General features: G+C 40.9%; 1 protein-coding gene across 5 annotated transcripts in view; it reads left to right on the forward strand.

Moving 5' to 3' along the window:
* The window catches only part of DLC1 (DLC1 Rho GTPase activating protein), a 233960-nt gene that overhangs the window by 204287 nt on the left and 9010 nt on the right, over positions 1–20663 (forward strand). For all 5 annotated transcript variants that reach the window (XM_051616522.1, XM_051616520.1, XM_051616521.1 and 2 more), the window contains 5 exons: positions 3967–4038; positions 6943–7024; positions 13854–13917; positions 16765–18191; positions 19332–19508. In XM_051616522.1, the coding sequence (XP_051472482.1) occupies positions 3967–4038; positions 6943–7024; positions 13854–13917; positions 16765–18191; positions 19332–19508 (1822 nt within the window). The remainder of the gene's footprint in view (positions 1–3966; positions 4039–6942; positions 7025–13853; positions 13918–16764; positions 18192–19331; positions 19509–20663) is intronic.

Raw genomic sequence — 20663 nt, forward strand, 5'->3', positions numbered from 1 at the left:
TCTTCGATTTGAGCAGGGAGGCCTGCTTTGTGAAACACACTAACAAATAAAGCTGTTTCCAATAAAAATTTCCTGTTTCCTCTTTAACACATTTGCCTGCTGTTTGCTTACACAACACAAAAAATAAAGACTTCTTTGTACTCCTTTCTGGTTTTGTGGGGGTTTTTTGTTGTTGTTTTTGTTTTGGGGGTTTTGTTTTGGTTTACTTTCTAAGAGATTTTCTTGAATGTCAGGACATTTAGAAATAATAGCATGATTTCTTTCTTCTCAGTGGTTCTTTCATACAAGAACCTCCTGCTGCTGGGGGAGGGCACAGAATGCACATCTGAAAAGCTGTACATATCTTTTGTGCCTGGAATGTATACTGAATTGTAATTTATTGTAAAAGTTTTAACTGGCAAAGATGTTGGATTCAGAAAGGAATTGACACTGGAAGGATGGGACAGTGAGGAGGGAATGAGACCAGTCCTTTGCCTGCAGCAATTTCTCTCAGCTCATCTGCAAGGTCTTAATCAGAAGGATGCTCATGGAGGGACATTGCTTTGCACACCATGCTTAATTTGGGCTGAAGTAGGACTTCCCTGAAGTGGGTTTGAAAGCAGTGTAGAGTTTCTCTGCAAGCTCCCTCTCCTTCCTGTGGCTCCCAGCTGTCCCCAGACAAGCAGATGCTGTGTTCAGCAGTGGGTTCATAGCTCAGGTGATCTGTTATCTGGATCTGGATCCCAGGTCCACTGGGAATCTGAACAAAAGCTTCTGGCTGCCCTGTCCCTTCTAAAACTTTCTAGAAATAGTGAAAAAAATCCAATTCTGGAAGCTCCGTTCTCTTTTGTCTCTCATTATCCTGGTGGCCATTGATCCAGGTGACAAGGACTTGTACATATTCCCATGGCCACCTGGATATGAAGCCATGCCAGCTGGCAAACCAAGAGTTCCAGGGCAGATGCTGCTGAGCTGGAAGAAAAGCAGGTATTTGGAAAGTGTGGGAGTGAGCTTTCTCCTCTAGCATAGTTTAAATGAGTTGGCGAGAACCTCAAGTTTAACTAATGTATTTTATTCTCAAAAACAGATTCCAGTTAAGTTGTGGTAATTAACTTTTTATCTATACAAGCTTTCAGCTGTGTAAGTTTGTATCTCTCATTTGAGGAAGATTTTTCTGTGTACTCAGCTTTCTGTGCAGCCTGTTCAGTGCACTCTGCACTGGATTCTCCCTCTGGCTGTATTTTGATCTTCCTGAATTTCACATAGATACACAGTTTTATTCATACTCTGGCTCCTCAGTAACCAGCAGGGTTGAGGTGGGGCAACTGGGTTGGAAATTACCTTTCTGTGCATCTGGTCACAGCTTATCTGTGCAGTCCAGCAACAGTCCTGGATTTGGCCAACTGGTGTTGAGCAGAATTCTTAGGTCCAGCCTCTGCTCTGCTGCCTATACCTCTGCCATGTCCCTCTCTGACACATGCTTTGTGGGGATGGAGGTGACATGGAGAGAGAGTCTTGGCTGCAGGGGACTCCCTGGCGCCTTCTTCAAGACAAGTCTCTAAACCTCTTGCCCTACCAAGGACTTGCAACAGGAGCCAGAGGCTAGAGTCATGGCTTTCCCAAAATGTTTGAGATGTATATGGGGCAAATACTGCTTTTAAACCCTTGGTGCTGCCCTGTACCCAGCTCTAGACTAATTTGCCTAGCCTAATCCATGACCAGGTACACTAGTGTTCTATTATTCTCTGCATTTCTTGTGTCCACCCAGGAATAACTCAGTTGTTTCATTGCCTAGGTACATTTCTTGGGAGATTCTCAAAGGTATTTTTGAAGCAGATATTTTCTGAAAATCCCAAAGGAGCTCGACACCTGGATGCCCATCAAATATGACTCCCACATAACTTGCATATATATTTGCAGTGCAGGTACACAAAGCTTCTGTAGAGAATCTTAAAAAAAGTCTGATAAATGCATACTCATAATTTTCTAGCTCTAGAAATATTTAACAGGTCATATACCTGGGGTGCTCAGTAAAGGACCTGTGAACAAATACTTAAACACAATTAAGAGCCACTGTAGTAGTAAGGAATCTTGACACTTTTTTCAATTGTACTGCAAGCATCTACCTGCATTTTTTTATGTAAATACTGGTTATCAGGGATCCTTTTTTTTTTTTTTTCAGTTTTAAATCAAGTAAAATTCTCATTCAATCCAAACACTTATGCAGGATGTGACCATTAAGATAGCACATTTTATTTTAAAGACTCTTAAAAATAAATTGCAGATTTTTTACTTCACTATTTTAATTGCTTCTGAGAAAGTAATACCCTGTTGTTTGTTCTTGGTTTATCCGTACAAGTTTTAAATGTATTTTAGATTATTTTTTTTCCCCTTCTGTATTAACTTTCCCATGTATTTCCTTAGGATACCAAAATCTAAGTGCTACTTTAGGCAAAACTTTACAATTGCAACTGAAATCAAAGATTGCTTTTTCTTAATGAGTAGCTAAGTCAATATGTCTGTACGTGCTTGTTCTCGTGTGGTGCCATAACCCAAAGGTGAAGCAAACACAAGTTACACAAATGCCTGCTTGTCCTGACTTCAGCAACAGTGGATTTTTAGCTGTTTATTTATCTGGAATGTTGTGCTTTGGCTCACCTTAACCCCTTGGTTTGGGTATGTATCTTAGCAAGGTAGTCTGGCAAAGCACAAATATTTTAACCCTGTTGTAGCAATTTGGAAAATTAGTGGGCCATTGCCATCATTTTGGAGACACTAAAATGTGCCTGCCATTTCATCTAATTTTAATTGTGTACCTGTATCATAATGTGCCAAAATCTTGAGGTATTTTGCTGATGTTTTGTTTGGCTCTTCGCTGCCCTATATGCAGTAACTTGTAGTCTGAGCAATTCTGAGCAAAACCGTTAGCATGAAGTTTCTGCAGCAGGTAGCTATAGTATCCTCGCCAAGTAGATGGCAAAATTGTCTACTGAATTATACGTAATTAAGCTTTTTGTTTTCTGGTCTGTCAAGAACAGTGACTGTAATCTAAGCCGGCTGAACTTTTAAGAGCTTCTGATTGCTCACTGTCTGATCAGGTTTAAGCAGGGAGCTACATTCCCAGTAGCACTTTCTGGAATTTTCAGAACAAAACTAATTCAATCCATTTCCTGAATACTTGGAGAATACCCTAAATAGTTTTTATATTGTCCTAGTTTGAGCTAATAATATAATCTTTACTTCTGCTTTTATTGGGTAACAAATGAATTTATGTATAATTTATTCACAGACTAATATAACCCCTGTTCAGAATGTTTCCTTTCTTTTGGTGTCATGTATATGTATGTGAATAATTTCATTTTGCGGCATGCTGGTTTGGGCAGTGTGAGGGAAATTTAGCTGAATTTCCTGTAACATACCAAGTAACTCATAAATACCTTGAAGACCTCTAGTGAAACTAGATTCTTGTTGGGAAGGAAATACGTGCTTGAGTGAACTGCAGTACAGTGTGTCAGTTGTTCTTGGGCTTGAGTCTTGCAGTACTATCTACAAGATGTTAAAGTGCACAGTTCTACAAGCTCTACTAGGAATTTCTGCCAAGGCAAAGTAGTTGTGCCAGGACGATCATAAGATTTGTTGAACAAATACTGCTCAAGTTGATTGCAGTGCTGGTTTCTCTAGTGTTAACAAAACCTGTACAGAATAGTCCATAACTCCTGCAGTTTCTATCTGTGCCTCATTCTCCTAACTATTAAAATGAAGAGCTGTTGGTAAATCGCTGATGAATACTGGTGACTTCCCAGAATCTAAGAGGTGTTTTGATCATGAGAAGAAAAGCAAACTGGGATAAGCAAGCCTGTGCCTCAGTTCGAAGTTGCTGAATATCTTCATGTTTGTTTTGTAACAGAAATAGTAGAAATGGTGGAGAAGAAGTTTTTGCTTTGCAGATCACTAATCGGAAGGTGTCTTGTTTTTTTTCTTTTCCAGAAATAGAGGCCAAGGAAGCTTGTGACTGGCTGCGGGCTGCTGGGTTCCCACAGTACGCGCAGCTGTATGAAGGTAGGCACCTGAGATTGCAAGTTGATCATCCCCTGGCAAGTTTTGGACAGTAAGATGTAATATTCACCAATAAATAAGGTTATGGGGCACAAATAAAGTGCCAGCACATAGGATGAATTTCAGGGACTGGGCTGCTTTCTGCTATGCACCACATGCATAGATGTACCAAATCCAGTGGGACTCTTAAAACGCTTTTGGAGTTTCTATTTGTTCCAAGTTTCTGTTTTAGCCTCAGTCTTCCAAATACCCTCATAGCACAAATTGGATATTAGCACCATGGTACCTTCCCTGTAGTTAAAACAAAAATAAACCATATTTTTTGTAAGTTTAATGGTCCACTGCTATGAGCCCAGTCCTAGAGAAACACAGAAGCTGTGTCCAGCTCTGCCAGCCAGCTCTCCTAATGGAGCAGAGGTAGGAAATTCTGTGTATTCATGGTTGCTTCTGTACCCCTCATGATTCCCAAATCCTCTGTAGTTTTTCAGAACAGTTTGAAGGGTGTTAGACACAGAATCACTGTGAAGGGAAGAAAGAACATACAGGCTGTTGTTGTGCACATGTGCAGCTGCTCCTAGAAGCAACTGACTGACAGGCTGACTCCTGAGCCCACCATATTTGTCTGTGGGATGGATTCACTTTGCATGTCTGCTTTTACAAAGGTTTTGTTCAAGGAAAACTATTGCCTTCATTGCCTCTCTAACCTACCAAGAACTTGCAGATTTGGCATGCTGTTGTTACACTCCAATGCAGAGGAGCATGCAGAAGTTTGTTTTAGAAGTGTGACATCCTAGTGGTCCTTTTTATAGAAGTATGTTAGTGTTCACACCACCTAAAATTACTTGTATTGTAATGAAATTCCTATGCACTCTTATCTACCTCTTCTTTTTTATAAAACAAACTGCAGCTGCTGCCTGTAAGAATGAGCATAGAAAGTCCATTATTTACAGTGAATAACTGTTGGAAATTACAGCAAATGCTGAGCTGACCTTGAAAAATGATCTTGTTGAGCTCTGATTTGCAGCTGCATTGGCAATATGAGATGATAATAGGACTTTGAAAAGCAGCACTTGGCAAAACTTTTCTTTGCTGGTTCAAAAATTAAATTTCCTTTTATTATTGCTCTTCCTCTTTTTTAATTTTGTTGTTTTGTTTCATTTGTGCCAATGGAATTGCCAAGATTTTTTTGGGATGCAGAGCTGAAACTGTACTTCCAGTCTTTGTTAAAACTGGGTACAAGACTCACAGCTGAATATATGGGCTTGTGGGTTTCATGTTAAGCAGAGCTGTAAATGCAATAAATCACTTGTGTTCAGAAAACATGCTACTTATGGTTACAATTGCTCTACTTAAAGACTCTAAGCTTATATAAGACTTCTAATGTAGGACCGTGTCCTATCTAACATCAAAAGGACTGTGGAGATGAGAGCAGAGGCTAGAGCAAGGCCAACCATACCCATTGAAAAGACAGCTGTCATATGAAAACAATATGCCATTGTCCTTTGCAAGACCCCTGTGCAGCAGTAACAATAAAAACAGCAGCAGCATAAAAAAAAGGACTTGTGCAGACTATCAACTTTTTCCAAGTCACCTCTCACATCTAAGTTCTCCCGTTTGTTTTCTTGTGGGCATTCTAAGGTTCTAACTTTCTCAGAGGAAGAACTTACATCAGCAGTGGTGGAAAATGCTACTTGAATGTTCTCAACCCCTTTACTTGCACCTTGCACTTAAAATAGTAAAGCGGAGACCTATTAATCAATTTGGTATAGTACTAGAGTTCTGAGATGGCACCTATATGGAGTGATCCCATGCAGTACACATTTACAATGGAGATTAATTAGTGACCCTTTGTCAGCTGCTTTGCTAAAACTGCAGTTTTCTGTAGAAAAGCTAGAATTTCTTGCAATTCACTTTTTTAAATTTTTTTTTTTTAATTCTTGAGGCAAAATCAAGACAAATAGTTCATTTGAGAAAAGAAAAAAGAAAATAAAAAAAAAAAAGCCAGAATATTAATTACCTTTCAACGAACTAACAGCAATCCTATTCCTTCCTTCATTTCAGCTCACTCTTTCCTAATCTCTAGAGATTAAAATATTTTATAATCTGTCGGACCAGGAATGTTGTATGCAAGTGCAATAGTGTATTCAGAGTGTGTTCTTGTGTTGTTGTGTGCCCTGAACAGCCAGTGGCTTTGGTGGGAGTTTTGGCTGTGCAAGGAATGCTAGATCAAGACCTGTATGACAGTCAGGAATCTGTGGAGGACAGTAAATAATATATATATGTGGTTACTGCTTCAGAGCTGTAGTAAATTTTCAACTCTCTGCCAACGTTGTTTCCTCCCCCTCACTCTCCCAGTTGTTTATCTAAATAATTCTCTAAGGAGAGGAGGCAGTATGGAATTGACACAGCTTGGCTTGCTTTCATTTCTGTTTATATCTCATTAATGTTGTAACAGTGTCAACATTTTAAATAGCCCAATTAACAGCCAAAGCGATACTGGTTTTTATTATTTTCCAAAGATTTGGGGTTTACTGACTTTCATCTTCAATTTGAGATATTAGTACTTTGATGGAGAATGTGCATTAACTTTCAATAAAGCTAGTTAGCCTGAATCAGTTTCAGCTTCTGATGTCACATAGCCAGCTCACTGTTTGCCTCTTTTTCTCTCCTATTGCTTCATGTCTGCTTTGCTCATTTCCCCCCTGTTTTGCATATGAACCTTCAGTCATCAAAGCTGCATGAAAGCCTGTACATGAAAAGGAAGCATTTGAGATGGTAATGTTTGTTTACCTGAGAAGTGCCAATCACTGGTATCTTGGTGAGGCAACTGGAAGCAGATGTTTTGAAATAACTCACTGCTGGAACCTAAGAGTGGTTTTGATTCCTTGTCTGTCTGTATTCCTCCAGATCTCCTTTTTCCAATTGACATTGCTCTAGTCAAGCGAGAGCATGACTTTCTGGACAGAGATGCTATTGAGGCCTTATGCAGGTAGGTGAAAAAAAAGTCACACTGCATTTTGAAACAGAACTCTTCCCATGTCATAGAAAGTATAACCTGGGAAAAAGCATAACCTCAACTGAATTATGGACCATTAAATAACCTTTTGCTTGAGACCTTTTGATTATTCATTATCAGTAAGTGGTTTTCATTATGCCGTGGAAAGGCATCATGAAGTTCAGAATAGGTGTGAAGGGTGGGACAGGACCGCACAGCTAGCTGCAGGCGTAATGGGAAAAGGGGGAGCAACACTGTGTGGCAGCATGTTTTTACAGAACTACAGTCTCAGCATTACCAATTTATCATAAGAGAGATTACAGTGGCCCCATCTCATACTGACTTATCCATCAGTTACCTCCTCTAGTGCAAGTCTACAATCTTAAGTGGTGAAAAATGCCTTAACTTTCCATATCTCCTGTTACCTAGAAATTAGTGCAGTTTTCTGCTTCTGTCCTCCATTATGGCACTTTTCCAAATTGTCTGTAAAATTAATGCTTTAGTATACTGCGTATATGATGTCTGAAACTCTAAATGTCAGTAGGTCCAATGAATTACAAAACCCTTATAAGAAAGGCTTTAAGTTTATAATGTCTCGTGACATCACTGCCATACTTTGAAGGGAAAGAGAGGGACTGGAATTTAGAGTTCTTCAGAAATATTTACAAGATTTTCAAACTAAGAAAACAGATTGCTTGTCCAGGGAGGGGAAAAATCTCATTAATTTTAAAATCACACTCAAGATGTGTCCTGCTGAAATGTAGGCCACCTACTCCATTGATACTAACATGCAATGCATTGGCATGCTTATCTGTGTGCTCTGGAACTTGACATCGAATAGAAAGTGCAGCAATGTGAATAAATGCTGGTTCCCAGAAGCCTGGTCTTCCCTTGCCAGGAAGACAAGATACAGTCAAGTCAACATATTTGAACCTAGGGCTTGCCTGCAAAAATAGTTTTTAACTTGACATTATTTATTTATATGGGAAAAAAAGGTAGCAGATTGTTTATCACTGGTGCAAAATGAATGTGCCCTCTGTATATCTTTGAGATTTGCTGCTAGTGTGCTGCTAGCGTGCTCAATAAAAGCAGCTAGCACTTTATCTTTTGGAAGATAACTTTAAAAGTGAAGCTAATATTTCTCCAGCAGTGTTCAGATCCCACCTCAGAGTAGAACTGAAGTAATCCAGTTAATCACCTCGGATGTCTGAATTTGGTCCTTTACCATTTGTGTTAGACAAAAGCAGTACATCTCCTGGTTTTATTTCTTTAAAGCTTATTTAAAAAATGTGGAGAAGGCACGTGGTTTGGAATGTTGCATTTTTGCTTGAAGCCTGGGTTTATTTTGACCGTGCCATGGTCAGTGTGTAAACAGTAAAGAGTTTTGCTCAGTAAAAGGCTTAGAGCTGCTTCACAGCCTTAAGTCTAACATTGTTTCTTGACTGTAAAACAGAATAGTATTGGAATTAATTTACATTTTCAGCACAAAGCTCTATGAATGCTGTTTGCAGTGGATGGTAATCACAGAATTACAGAATTTTTTGAGTTGGAAGGGACCTTAAAGATCATCGAGTTCCAACTCCTCCCCTGCATGGGTAGGGACACCTTCCACTAGAACAGGCTGCTCAGAGGCCCATCCACCCTGCCTTTGAACACCTCCAGGGATGGAGCATCTCTGGGTAGCCTGTTCCAGTGTTTCACCACCCTTACACTCATGAATTTACGTCGGATCTCTAACCTAAATCTCTCTTCTTTCAACTTAAAACCATTACCCCTTGTCCTCTCACTGAAAACCCCTGTAAAAAGACCCTCCCCAGCTTTCTTGTAGGCTCCCTTCAGGTACTGGAAGGCCACTATAAGGTCCCCCCAGAGCCTTCTCTTTTTCAGACTGAACAACCCCAACTCCCTCAGCCAGTCCTCATATGAGAGGTGCTCCAGCCCTCGGATCATTTTCGTGGCCCTTCTCTGGGCATGTTCCAACAGGTCCATATCTTGTACTACGGGCACAAGATACTGAGAATCTGCTTCTGTGTATACCAACCAGCGTTCTGCCAGCAGTTCTACTTAACCTTGTTCTAATTACTGCATGTGAAGAGGTATATTTTAAAAGACTGTAGAATCACAGTGGGATTTATTTAAGTTTGAAGCATTTTAAATTATAGTTTTCATCTGAACAGTAATGTAATTATTGTTTAATAATCTTACTAATGGAAGCAGGAAAACTAATGTAGGTTTAAAACCAGCTTATTAGTAAGTGTTTTGCTAAATTCCTTTTTAAACGGAAAAGGTATCAATAGCTACTCCATTAAGGATCTTAAGGATTTTCTTGAAAAATTTTAAGTGAAAAGTGGGTTGAGACTTGAATTACAGAGATAGCATATTGCACTTGGTAACAGTAGAACACAGATGGTTAAGTGTCATTTAGTGATCTTATCATGAAAAGTAGGGTTAAAAATGTAAGAGTGATGACTCATTTGCAAGGATACTTCATGTAGTGACTGCACAAAGTACTGCTGGTCTTTATTTAGTAAGACTTTATGTAGATTAATGACTGCAAATTTCTCTCCAGATGATAACTCGTTTCATAATGCACTCGTGAAACTAAGTACTGAAACATGCTTCTCCCATAAAGGTTGTTGCTAAGTACAAAATACATAGCAAACCACAATGGAAATCCTATTTAATCTCCTTACGCATAGCTAGAAAACTGCCACACTGTCTACACAAGAGATTTCTTAAATCTTTTACCATTAGGACTTCTTCTCCAAGGAATCAATTGTAATGGGTTGGCATGAGCAGCATTCACTGCTAGTATCATTTGGTTTGTAGGGATCTGGCCTCCTTTGCAGGTTAGAACATGCACATGAACCGCAGGAGCCAACATAAGGGCTGTCCACTGCTGTGAGACAAGAAAGCACTTGTATCATCAATAAGATACAGGTATAATGGAGCTGGAATATGCCCTGTAAGGAGGAAGTAAGTATTTACATCTGTTAGGAAAATACTTTAAACTTTAAAGCTAGATCACACAGTTGACTGAAAATTGTAGTTTAAAATGTACAAGTCTAATATTCTGTATTGCTACCACTTTTCTTGGGTGCATGGAGTAAGAATTTTCTCCTGTTAATTAGGGCAGAATGAATTACCTGAGGTTATAGCCAATGTGGAACTCACTGGTACCTCAGTTAACAAAGACTTCATGTTACTAGCTCATATTTTAATCTATAAATTAGCTGAAATTAGGTGCTCACACTGCAGTTTCTGACAGTGAATGTCTTGTTCAGGCTCTTTCTTAAAAGAAGTTCAGGCTAAACTAGTTTGTCTGTTTCTGAGGAGAAGACTAGAGAAATGTATTGTTCACTCATTTCTGAGTGAAGCTCCAGTGCCTCATGTTTTGGGTGTGTCAGGTTCAGGCTTCCAGTATGATTGCTGCTCAGGGCTCATATGGACCAGTCCTGACAGAGGCTGGGACTGAGAAGCAGGTCCTCTTGCACTCTTCACCCTCAGGAAGAAGAGATTTGCAGAGCCAGGATGAAGGAGGTTGAGAACCTGGGTAGGAATACATGGAAGGCGAGGAAAAGTAAAGTCTTGGAGATAAAATGTTCCACAGGAGTAAGATGCCATCTGGATGGTAAGATGTATATAGAGGGGGCTGACTCAAAGGCATTTATCTAAACGATGGGGAAGAATATTAACTTGTCATCCAGGCAATGATCCAGAAAGTGGCCAGGGTAGGAGGCATTGTAGAAATTGAGACTGAGATAGCCAGTGAAAGCAGCTGAAACTGCTTTATGCAGCAGTCCTGCCCCATTCCTCTGTCTCCCATCTTTCCTCACAAAGGTGTCTCTGAGACAGTTTTGGGCAGAATAAGACAGAACTAAAGAATAAGGCAGACCTGCTGACTGTCAGTAGGGAAATTGTAAGTTGAATTTATACCTGGGAATGGAATTACCAAAGAGGAAGGTCCGGTCCCAGAAGAGAAAGTTGCGCTTCTTTAACAAGCATGGATTTGATGAGAAAATCTGTTGAAAACAAACACATTTTTATGTGTGTAAAAAAGTAGTGCAAAGCATGCGTGAAGGTTTACAAAATTTGTATAGGTAACTCTTATTCTGGCAAAGCCTGAACTTTGTAAGTTTAGCTTGCAGACTCAGTAATGTGTTTGGAAGGCAGTTTTGCATATTGTCCTGTGTTTTCAGCGTCCTGTAGCTCAAGGGACTGAACTCCAGCAGAAGTTAAAGCAGGATGTGTGATGTATATAATGAAAGTTGCAGATCTGAGGCAATTGCTGTAGAGCGTTTAGGCTTTAAAAGGGAAACTGGTTGTGTGATGAAATCATGTAAGATGTGTAACAGAGGCTCTATTTGCCTCCCTGCTATTGTATTTGACCTTGCTCATTGGGGGCTACCTTATCTTGCCTTCATACTCATTTTTGTGAGGTGTGTGCCAGGGTATTTTTTTTCTTAAACAACCTCTGTGGAAGCATAGGTCTTTGCTCTACCCTTTTCCACCTATTTCAAGCTTTTAATTTGAGTAGGAGAAAAGTCTGGGGATGTAATCTTTGTGAAATCAGAGATCATCTTTATTAGCGGTCAGACAGGCTGGAGCTAGATAAAGCCTGATACAGGGATTTGGTGATAATTTCTCTCCGCCTAAGTCAAAGGTTACAGCACTGTGAAATTTGTAAATTATTACACAATATAGAACTGAAACCAGTTTAATACCCCCTGGTCTTGAGGTCTAGGAGTTTGAGAGGAGAATGTTTTTATAGCAGAGAGAGGGATATGGCTTTCTGCTGCTGTGTGGCCTCTTAAAAACTGAAATACCAGTTATGTTGTTTAGGGTGTGGGTGGGACATTCACCCTTTGCCTATACCATAAATACAATTCCTCTGAAATTCACTGTACTGGTGCATGTACCCACCAGCTGCACCCAGCAGGACTGAGCCTTCAGCCTTTTAAAGTCAGAGCAAAGATGAAAATAGAGAGATCTGGATAACTCTCCTAACCTGCCACTGCCCTACTATTTGACCCATGGCAATTCTTCCTGTTTCTCTTTTTCTCTTCTCTTCTGCTGTGTTGTGGCTGGGTCTAATTATAGATCAAAATGCCTCTTTTTTTTTTTTTTTTTTTTTTTTACTTCACAACTGCAGCAAAAGCATCAGTAGGAGCTTTTGCATTTTCTTTGATGGCCTCAGGATCAAGCTCTGTGTAAATACCATCTGCATCCAATCCTGTGCATAAAAGGACAGAGGAAAGAGAGGAAACTAATAATTCTTCCTGTGCACACATTTTATAGATTCAAGTTACAAGTTTCATGAATCTGAAAAGACTCATCTGAAACAACAGGACAAGTCAGCATTTCTTTTTTTTTCGTTATTTTTTCAAAGCTTCTGGTACATGCTTTCCTTTACACTTTGCTCAGACAAATTATGTGAAAGCTATACAGCTTCCTTCAGAATGATTAGGCTTTTTAAAGCTCTGTTTTGCTTCTGTTGAATTTGTTCTGCACTCCAGCTGAAGGAAGGGGATAGCTCTGCATCTCTGCCTCCCCTGCACACATGACCCTTCACACAGCTCGGGGAACTGCCCTGGGAGAAATTCAACCCATCAAAGTATTGAAAGATGATTTTTCTGCTGGCGGTACAGCCTCACAAGGAGCCAAACCATCCCTTCCATGGAGCTGCTGCTTCAGAGTTTGTCTTTTGCATCACACCTAGCCTGTACCTGCCCCTGCCTAGCCAGAGCACCAGCATTGTTTTAACCACATTTTGTCAGTGCAGGTTGAAGCAGAGCCATGTCCCTGGAGCAGTTTCTGGGGAAGCAAGGGTTGCAAGAAGGGCAGGAGGAGACCACAGCAGCCCACACTTACCTGTGCATAAACTGCCATGGGGCTGCGTGTTCAGTAATGTAGTTTTGCTCTGCTTTAAGCTCTTTGCACTCAGGATTGCACACTGAGCCTTTGGTGAGAGGAAGAAGAAGAGATTATTGTTTTGTTTTGTTTTAGTGATACCTGCCACATCAAGTAGCTCATCAGGGAGTGGAGAGATGCTTCTATACATTCATACTGTACTTCAAGATATGTATCCAGACTGCTGTCACATTTCACAAGGAGGCTGGTTAATTATTGCTAAAGCAGTTTATTTTTTGTTTAAATTTTAGTCTTTCAGAACCAATTTTCTTATGTCCAACAGAAAGTTTCAGTTTGGGAAGGAAAAATCAGGTTGTGTTTCCTTGTTTTTTGTTGTTTTTTTTTTTAAACTGGTGCATTGTCTTGTCCCAGTAAAAATTGAAAATGGTATTGAAAATAATAATTGTTCACAAACAAAACAGACCCCTAATAATAAGTGGAAAATAAGTTTTCCTATGGGATATTTTAGCTTATAAAGTGCTATGTTAAAGCAGCGTGTGGTTTCTTAGGACCACGTGTATGCAGCATCAAATAAGAAGCTTTTTCCCTTATTTTCAGTTTGTTGAGATTACTCATTTCAAAGTTTGGATGTCTGCTATTTAAACAAATGAAATTATCACAGTTCTTTGGATGTAACTCACTTCTCAACTTTGGCTAAGTTTCCGTTCACTTCTCTTTACTTTGATTCAGGTAGTTGCAACAAATAGTCATCCATCCCTCCCTCTGAGGTTAGAATACTGCCAAGTGTAATGGGTTAATGGTTAAATATAATTAGGACTTTAATTGAAACTCTTCTTGTGGCCATTTGTATGCAAAGCAGTCTGGAGACAGCCTTTGCAAAAGCTTTTGAACTGGAGTAGCCTGTGTCAAAACACTGGAGTGTTCTCTTAATATGGTTTCCTTTGCTTTGCAGGCGCTTAAATACTTTAAACAAATGTGCAGTGATGAAGCTAGAAATTAGTCCCCACAGGAAAAGGGTAAGTTCCTTTAACATCTTCTGTTACAACATTGTCAATAATAAAACTGAGGGGGAAAAAAAAAAGGCATCTAGGAGATTGCTTAGATGCAGTCTAGGATAACACCAGAGTAGAACCTTGCAAGAACACACAGTCAAAACTCGGTATGTTTAATTTTGTGTTCTCACTGAGTGAAAACTGCAGGGCTTGGCCACAAGTACAGGTTACTGTTCTTGCAGACTCTTCCCGGGTATGCTGCTCCCAGTCTGAAAGGCACTGGGCTTCTCTGCCTGCCAGTGAGGTTGTCCCTGTTGGAGCATGTTACCCACACTCAGGCAGGATTGTAAAGAGTAGGCTTGATGGAGGGGATCCTGACCAACCACGATGAGCTGCCCTGAATGTTACATCATCTTTGGCATCATCTTCACAGTTTTGATTCTTTGCCATCACGTTAGAATTGTATTATTTTATTGTGATGTAGACAGGAACAGTTAGATTATGCTTGGCCTGCAGAGGGGAGAGCAAATCCTTTGTAAGATTAGTCACGTTGTTTCCTTGGTTTTTAATTACATACCTTAAAATTAAAGCAATATATTTACAGAATACTCCAGCTACCTTTTTAGAAAGTCTGAACTTTTCCAGGGAGCTCAGCAGGAATTAAAAGCGTTTCTGAATCTTCAGTATCCCTATGGAGCATGGTGAGAAAAAAAGAGCGCCTACTGTAATTTCAGTAAGGTATTGCTGACAGAAAGCTGAGTTGCTGGGATTTGCCAGCAAGGTACCACTCAATAGCTGCCTTAAAACTATCTGGGTGTCCCAGGAGGGATCAGGAGTTGATACCATCCCCTGGGATATGACAACTGCAGATAAAGATGACTGAGCTAAGGCAATACAATGCTGCCCTACCCTTAGCAAGAATGCATACAAATGCTCTGAGGTTGTTTACCAGGAATTAATCCCCTCTTTCCCTATCTGTTTGTGGTATGCTGGAAACAGCATGCAAGCTGCAGAAGATAACACTCTGAGGCAGCATCTATGGGAACTATTTAAAAGTAGGAATAGACAGCTGGATTGCTGTTTATGACCACCAGAAGATTTTTTGTCCTTGTTACTGAACCTTGTTAAGACTGGAATGATCAGTATAGCTAGTAGAGGTCAGACCAGACCTGACTTCAGGTCCAGACCCCAAATCTTCCGGAGTCTGGACATTACCTTTTGTTTCAGTCCTTCCTGATTTTCTTTCACCACCCATGTTCTGGCAGATACACTTGGATCCTATTCCCCTAGCCGTTAAATCTTTTTAACACTAGGAGAAAATAGTGCTGACAGAAACATATGCTTCTTAGTGTTTTTTCTTTGATGTCTTTGCAAATTAAGATCACTTTTTTTTCCAGTCAAACCGCGTTCACCACCAAACCATCATTATTATCCATTGGCAGTTTCAGGTGACTTTTCCTCCTGAAAACTTTAAATAAGCAAGCCAGTCCTCTTAGATTTTCATCAGAGTCCTGGTCAGAAGTATTTTGCAGTAGTTGGGAAACAAAGAAAATGATGCTTGTTCTGCGTCCCATGTGTATTTTGTTATAAAAAATAAATACAGTGTTTCATTTATTTTGCTGAACTGATGAAATGTGCTATAAAAAATAAATTAAAAAAAAACAACAACTTGGAGAGGAGCAGTAAATAACAGTATGCATAAATAAAATTCTTGAAATATAATGTACTTGTTTTTCAGAGTATAAATGTTTGTGATCCTGGCACACAAATAGTTACAGTTTGGGCCATGCATGTGTGTTTGTTTTTAAATTAAAGGAATCTAAACAAATGAAGTGAAACTCCTGGAGCTGGATGGCAATTAGTGTTTCCTGCTCTGAACACTAAAGGTTATTTTGTGGTTTTATGGTGTCTTGTTAAAATATCCTCATTGTTTTTATTCTTCCAACATTAACTTTTCCAGATATTTGGAAGACCAAATATGTCAGTCCCAGGATCATTCCCTTTCAGTATTTAGATGAAAAGATTGTAGGCATAAGTGATGTATGGTAATTGTGCCCTCAGGCATTACTCATACATCAAACATCATCAGTGGAGATGTTATTTACAATTTACTTACGTGCTATCCTGTCAGTGAGCTCTTGCTGCAATATCTATGAGTGCTAAAGTTTGCCTGGAGCAACACTGAAGTAGAAACTTCACAGAACATTCTTAAAATGTTAGCTGCTAGCCTGTGGGAGGAAGAGTGGACCAGGTAAGAGCCTGAAGGCAGCACACTCCTGCAGCGCAAGAGTTTCTTTTGCTGTCTCATTAGTCACAGTCAGAAGACCATTCAGACTTCCCGAATGGGTAAGGAATTAAGCCGCTACAGTTCAGAATGTATGAGAAACATCTTGTAATTGCGAAGAGGAGTATAAACACACAGCCACTATCAACAGAGTGTAACTTTGGAGAGAGTCCTGAGGGATCCCAGCCTCCAACTGACTCCACTTCAAAATTTTATGCATGCCAGGAATTTCCATTGATCTGAGGACTGTCCACTGTGACCAATTAATTAAAAGTCTCTGGATACTAGGTTTTTTAGAAAAGAGCAATTTAAAGAAGATTGTATTGTTTGTTTCTTTTTACAAAGCCTATATCTTTTGTATTTTAAAACTGTTAAAATATATGGCCTATGGCCTGGGTTATCTTTTCCTGTGATGTGCTTTATGGCCTAATCTTCCTTTTCCTGAAGTAAAAGACTGTTTTCACTTTAAATTCAGTGTGAACAAGGTCATGCTTAAAGCAGTTTAGTGGGTATTGTATTTAAATGCAACCGCCTTTGCTGTTCTGGCAGTTTACAAGCAGTACTTTCAGGTTTCTTCTTCCCTGCAGAGTGAAGATTCGGATGAAGATGAACCATGTGCAATAAGTGGCAAATGGACTTTTCAGAGGGACAGCAAGAGATGGTCAAGACTTGAAGAGTTTGATGTGTTCCCTCCAAAACCGGACTTGAATACCCCCTGCCCAGAAGCTCCTCACCTTACTAATGCAGCAAGCCGTGAGAGTGTACTAACAGACCTAAGCGAGCGCCAGGAGGTGGCTTCCATTCTGAGCGTCAGCAGCACCAGCAGCCATCAACCAACCCTGCAGAGTGAGGCATCTACCACCAGGACAAACTCGTTTGTGAGCGTTTGCTCATCCAGCAATTTTGCAGCGAATGATGACTCATTCAGCAGCCTGCCCTCGCCCAGGGAGCTGAATAGTTTCAGCTTCAACACGAAAGCCAATGAGAAAAACGCCAAGTCCAAAACAAAGAGCCTGCTCAAGAGAATGGAGAGCCTGAAAATCAAGAGCTCTCACCATAGCAAGAACAAAGCTCCTTCAAAGCTTGGCCTTATTATTAGTGGGCCCATCCTGCAGGAGGGCATGGATGAAGATAAACTGAAGCAACTTAACTGCGTGGAGATTTCTGCCCTCAATGGCAATCACATCAGCCTCCCTATGGTACGAAAGAGGAGCGTCTCCAATTCCACCCAGACCAGCAGCAGCAGTAGTCAGTCTGAGACAAGCAGTGCTGTCAGCACACCCAGTCCTGTCACACGAACACGCAGCCTCAGTGCATACAATAAAAGGGTGGGCATGTACCTGGAAGGCTTTGACCCCTTTAACCAGTCAACATTCAGCGATGTGATGGAGCAGAACTTCAAGAACCGGGGAAGTTTTGCAGAAGACACAGTGTTTTTTATCCCTGAAGATCATAAGCCCGGCACTTTTCCCAAAGCACTCTCCAACGGCAACTTCTCCCCAGCAGAAAGCAATGCCTCTGTGAACTGGAGAACAGGGAGTTTCCATGGACATGGACATCTCACCCTCCAGAGGGAAAACAGTGGTGACAGCACCAAAGAGCTGGGCGTGGGGAAAAGGCGCAACTCCTCCAGCTCAGTGAGCAGCCGCCTGAGTATTTACGACAACGTGCCAGGCTCAATCTTGTATTCCAGTACAAGCGACCTGGCTGACCTTGAAAATGAAGACATATTCCCAGAACTAGATGACATCCTCTACCATGTCAAAGGGATGCAGAGAATAGTAAACCAGTGGTCAGAGAAGTTCTCAGATGAAGGGGACTCTGACTCGGCGCTCGACTCCATCTCCCCATGTCCTTCCTCTCCAAAGCAGATCCACCTTGATGTAGATAACGATCGAACAACACCCAGTGACCTTGACAGTACAGGGAATTCACTGAATGAAACGGAAGAGCCCTCGGGGATGCAAGACAGGAGGGACTCTGGGGTGGGCGCATCGCTGACACGGTCCAGCAGGTAAGATCATTAGCAGCAGAACTTGGGGTGGCCCCAGTAAGGTCCCCTCTGGTGCGAGTGGCTCTGTAGTAGCTGCACCACACTCAGGGTGCAGTAGAAGTTGTAACCTTTCAAGCACATATGTGCTGTTCCCATCACCTCTTAAAGCAATTATAGACAAGGGAAGTATGTGTGCAAGACTTCTAGACAAGTGGTTCCCACCCTTCGTAGCTGTATGTTTGAATGTTGACCCTGAGTTGTCATTGAAGAACAGCCCTCTCAGCAACTTGGCATTACGAGCAGTGTTAAGGCAGTTTTTAGGAATGGTGATTCTTCAGACTGAAATGGTGTGTGGGAGGGAGAGGGACTTGAAGTAGGATTCTTCACTTTTTAAGTTGGCTAGGAGAGCCAGGGTAAGTATGGTCTGTTTTGTGTCAGTATGTAGTAAAAGCCTTGACTTTTAGACCATTTAAAAAAATTGCACTTTTCAGTAGCAGGCTGTTTCTTCATAGTGTGCTAGGGCATTACATCTGAGGGGAAAATTAGGTTTGCTGACTTTTCTTTGATCACTGTAGCACAGTGGGGGTCTGGGGGAGCTCCAGTGGTCTCCCAGTTTCTGTTGGGATTTTTACCATGGAATGGATGACTGTATTTTGTGTTGTGAACAGAGCAAGGAGTTGAATTCCATCTGGCTTTGTTTCCAGTTTTTCTTTAAAACTGGTGCAAATTATTTAGGGCCTGGTTTCTGCTGTTATTTAGTTGCCTACAGCTGTTCATATAAACTTAATGGGACTTTTAAAACTGCTTAGTTCCCATTTGATGTGTCTTAATAATTTGGGCCCTTTCTTCTTAATGGAGTTTTTTGATTCCTGCTGCCTTCATACTGAAAGAGCTTCTGAAAAAATGGTGGTGGAGGCCTCGGAAAATGTCTGATAGTGCAAGATGGTATAGTTAACACTGAGCTGTGGGTCAGCTCCCATCTAAAGCACCTGCATGTGCTGCATCACACTGGGTGAGGCAGAGACACTGCTGGCTGATACTGGTGGAATCCCAAAAGACAGCAGCTGCCAAGGGCAGGGAGCTCAGCAGTTCATTCCTGCCTGCATGCTACAGAGGCATTTTGGTGATCAGTCCTTGCTCTTTCTCCCGTATTCTCTGCAGGCACAAGCTGAGGTGGCACAGCTTCCAGAGCTCCCACCGGCCCAGCCTCAGCTCAGCCTCACTGCAGATCAACTGCCAGTCCGTGGCACAGATGAACCTGCTGCAGAAGTACTCTCTCCTGAAGCTGACTGCTCTCCTGGAGAAGTACACGCCTTCCAACAAGCACGGTTTCAGCTGGTAAGGGCACAGTGCCACATGTAGACAGGCCAGCTATAGAAGCACGACAGTTGCGCTCATCCTAAGCAACATTTGGAAAGATGCAATGACTCCTTCCATCCCTCTTTTTCCATATTTGCACTTCTTCCTCCAGCCTGTACTGACGGTGATTTGTGGTTTCCTAAGACAGGGCTAAAATCACTAACCCTTTACGTAAGTGTAATCTTCTTAGGCTTGAGAAGTATGTTTACAGGGGGCATGTAAGGAAATAAAAGCAGTGAAGTTCAGGCCAGTTTTTGCACAGGAAGGTGTCTGATATCCATAGCAAAAGAAGGACTAATTGTTGAGACAGTTAGCAATCAGTGGCACAAACCTCTGTGTATCATAAGAGGTTTGCTCTTCTTCAGTTACTCTCAAATAATTGCATTAGTTTATCTATATAATTATGTCATTAAATAATGTAAATTTCCTTCTAGTGTCTCATTAACCAAAAGAATGACCTCCCTTCTTTACAGCCCATTAAATGCACCACTGTAAATCCAGTTAACTTGCAAGAATGATGAGGGGGAGGTGAAGGAAAGGTTGGGAGAGCCATGGAGTATTTTTGTAGGCAGCAATTTCTGCTGAGGTGAGGTGTTTGTAACCCATTTGAATTTATCTTTTTTGTCTGAAGAATGAAATAGAAATTTCTTTTATTATTGTATCTGCAGTAGAGCCTGTGTAACCTTCAGGATGCAAAAGATGCAATAAAATTTTTCTTCTCCCTACCACAGGCCAGCCTCCTCCCTTCCCCAGGAGTCATAGAGAGTATTTAGCTTCAGCATCAAAGTACCTCCTGTTCAAAGGCTGTTATTATGTCAGCCTTTCTAAATACAGAAGTTGTTTGTTCTGAAAGACAGAAATAAGTATTGACCAGTTATCCCTGCATGCTTCAGATTCTCAGTGGAGATCGCAATGTGTTTTTTCACATTCCATTGGCATGTTTTTTGACAAAGCAAGTATTATTCATGCATGTATCAATAATGCCCTAAACTTAACTGTATGGCAATACAAATTGGTTCTGTTTTACTATGTAACAGATTAGTCAACTGTAAATCTAATGCACTGTTTGTATAGCTGCATTGTATATTGAAATGTTAAATAGGTCTCCCTGTTTGCCAGTGCTTCTGTGTCCTA

The sequence above is a fragment of the Apus apus genome, chromosome 4, assembly GCF_020740795.1.
Source record: "Apus apus isolate bApuApu2 chromosome 4, bApuApu2.pri.cur, whole genome shotgun sequence".
NCBI lineage: Eukaryota > Metazoa > Chordata > Aves > Apodiformes > Apodidae > Apus > Apus apus.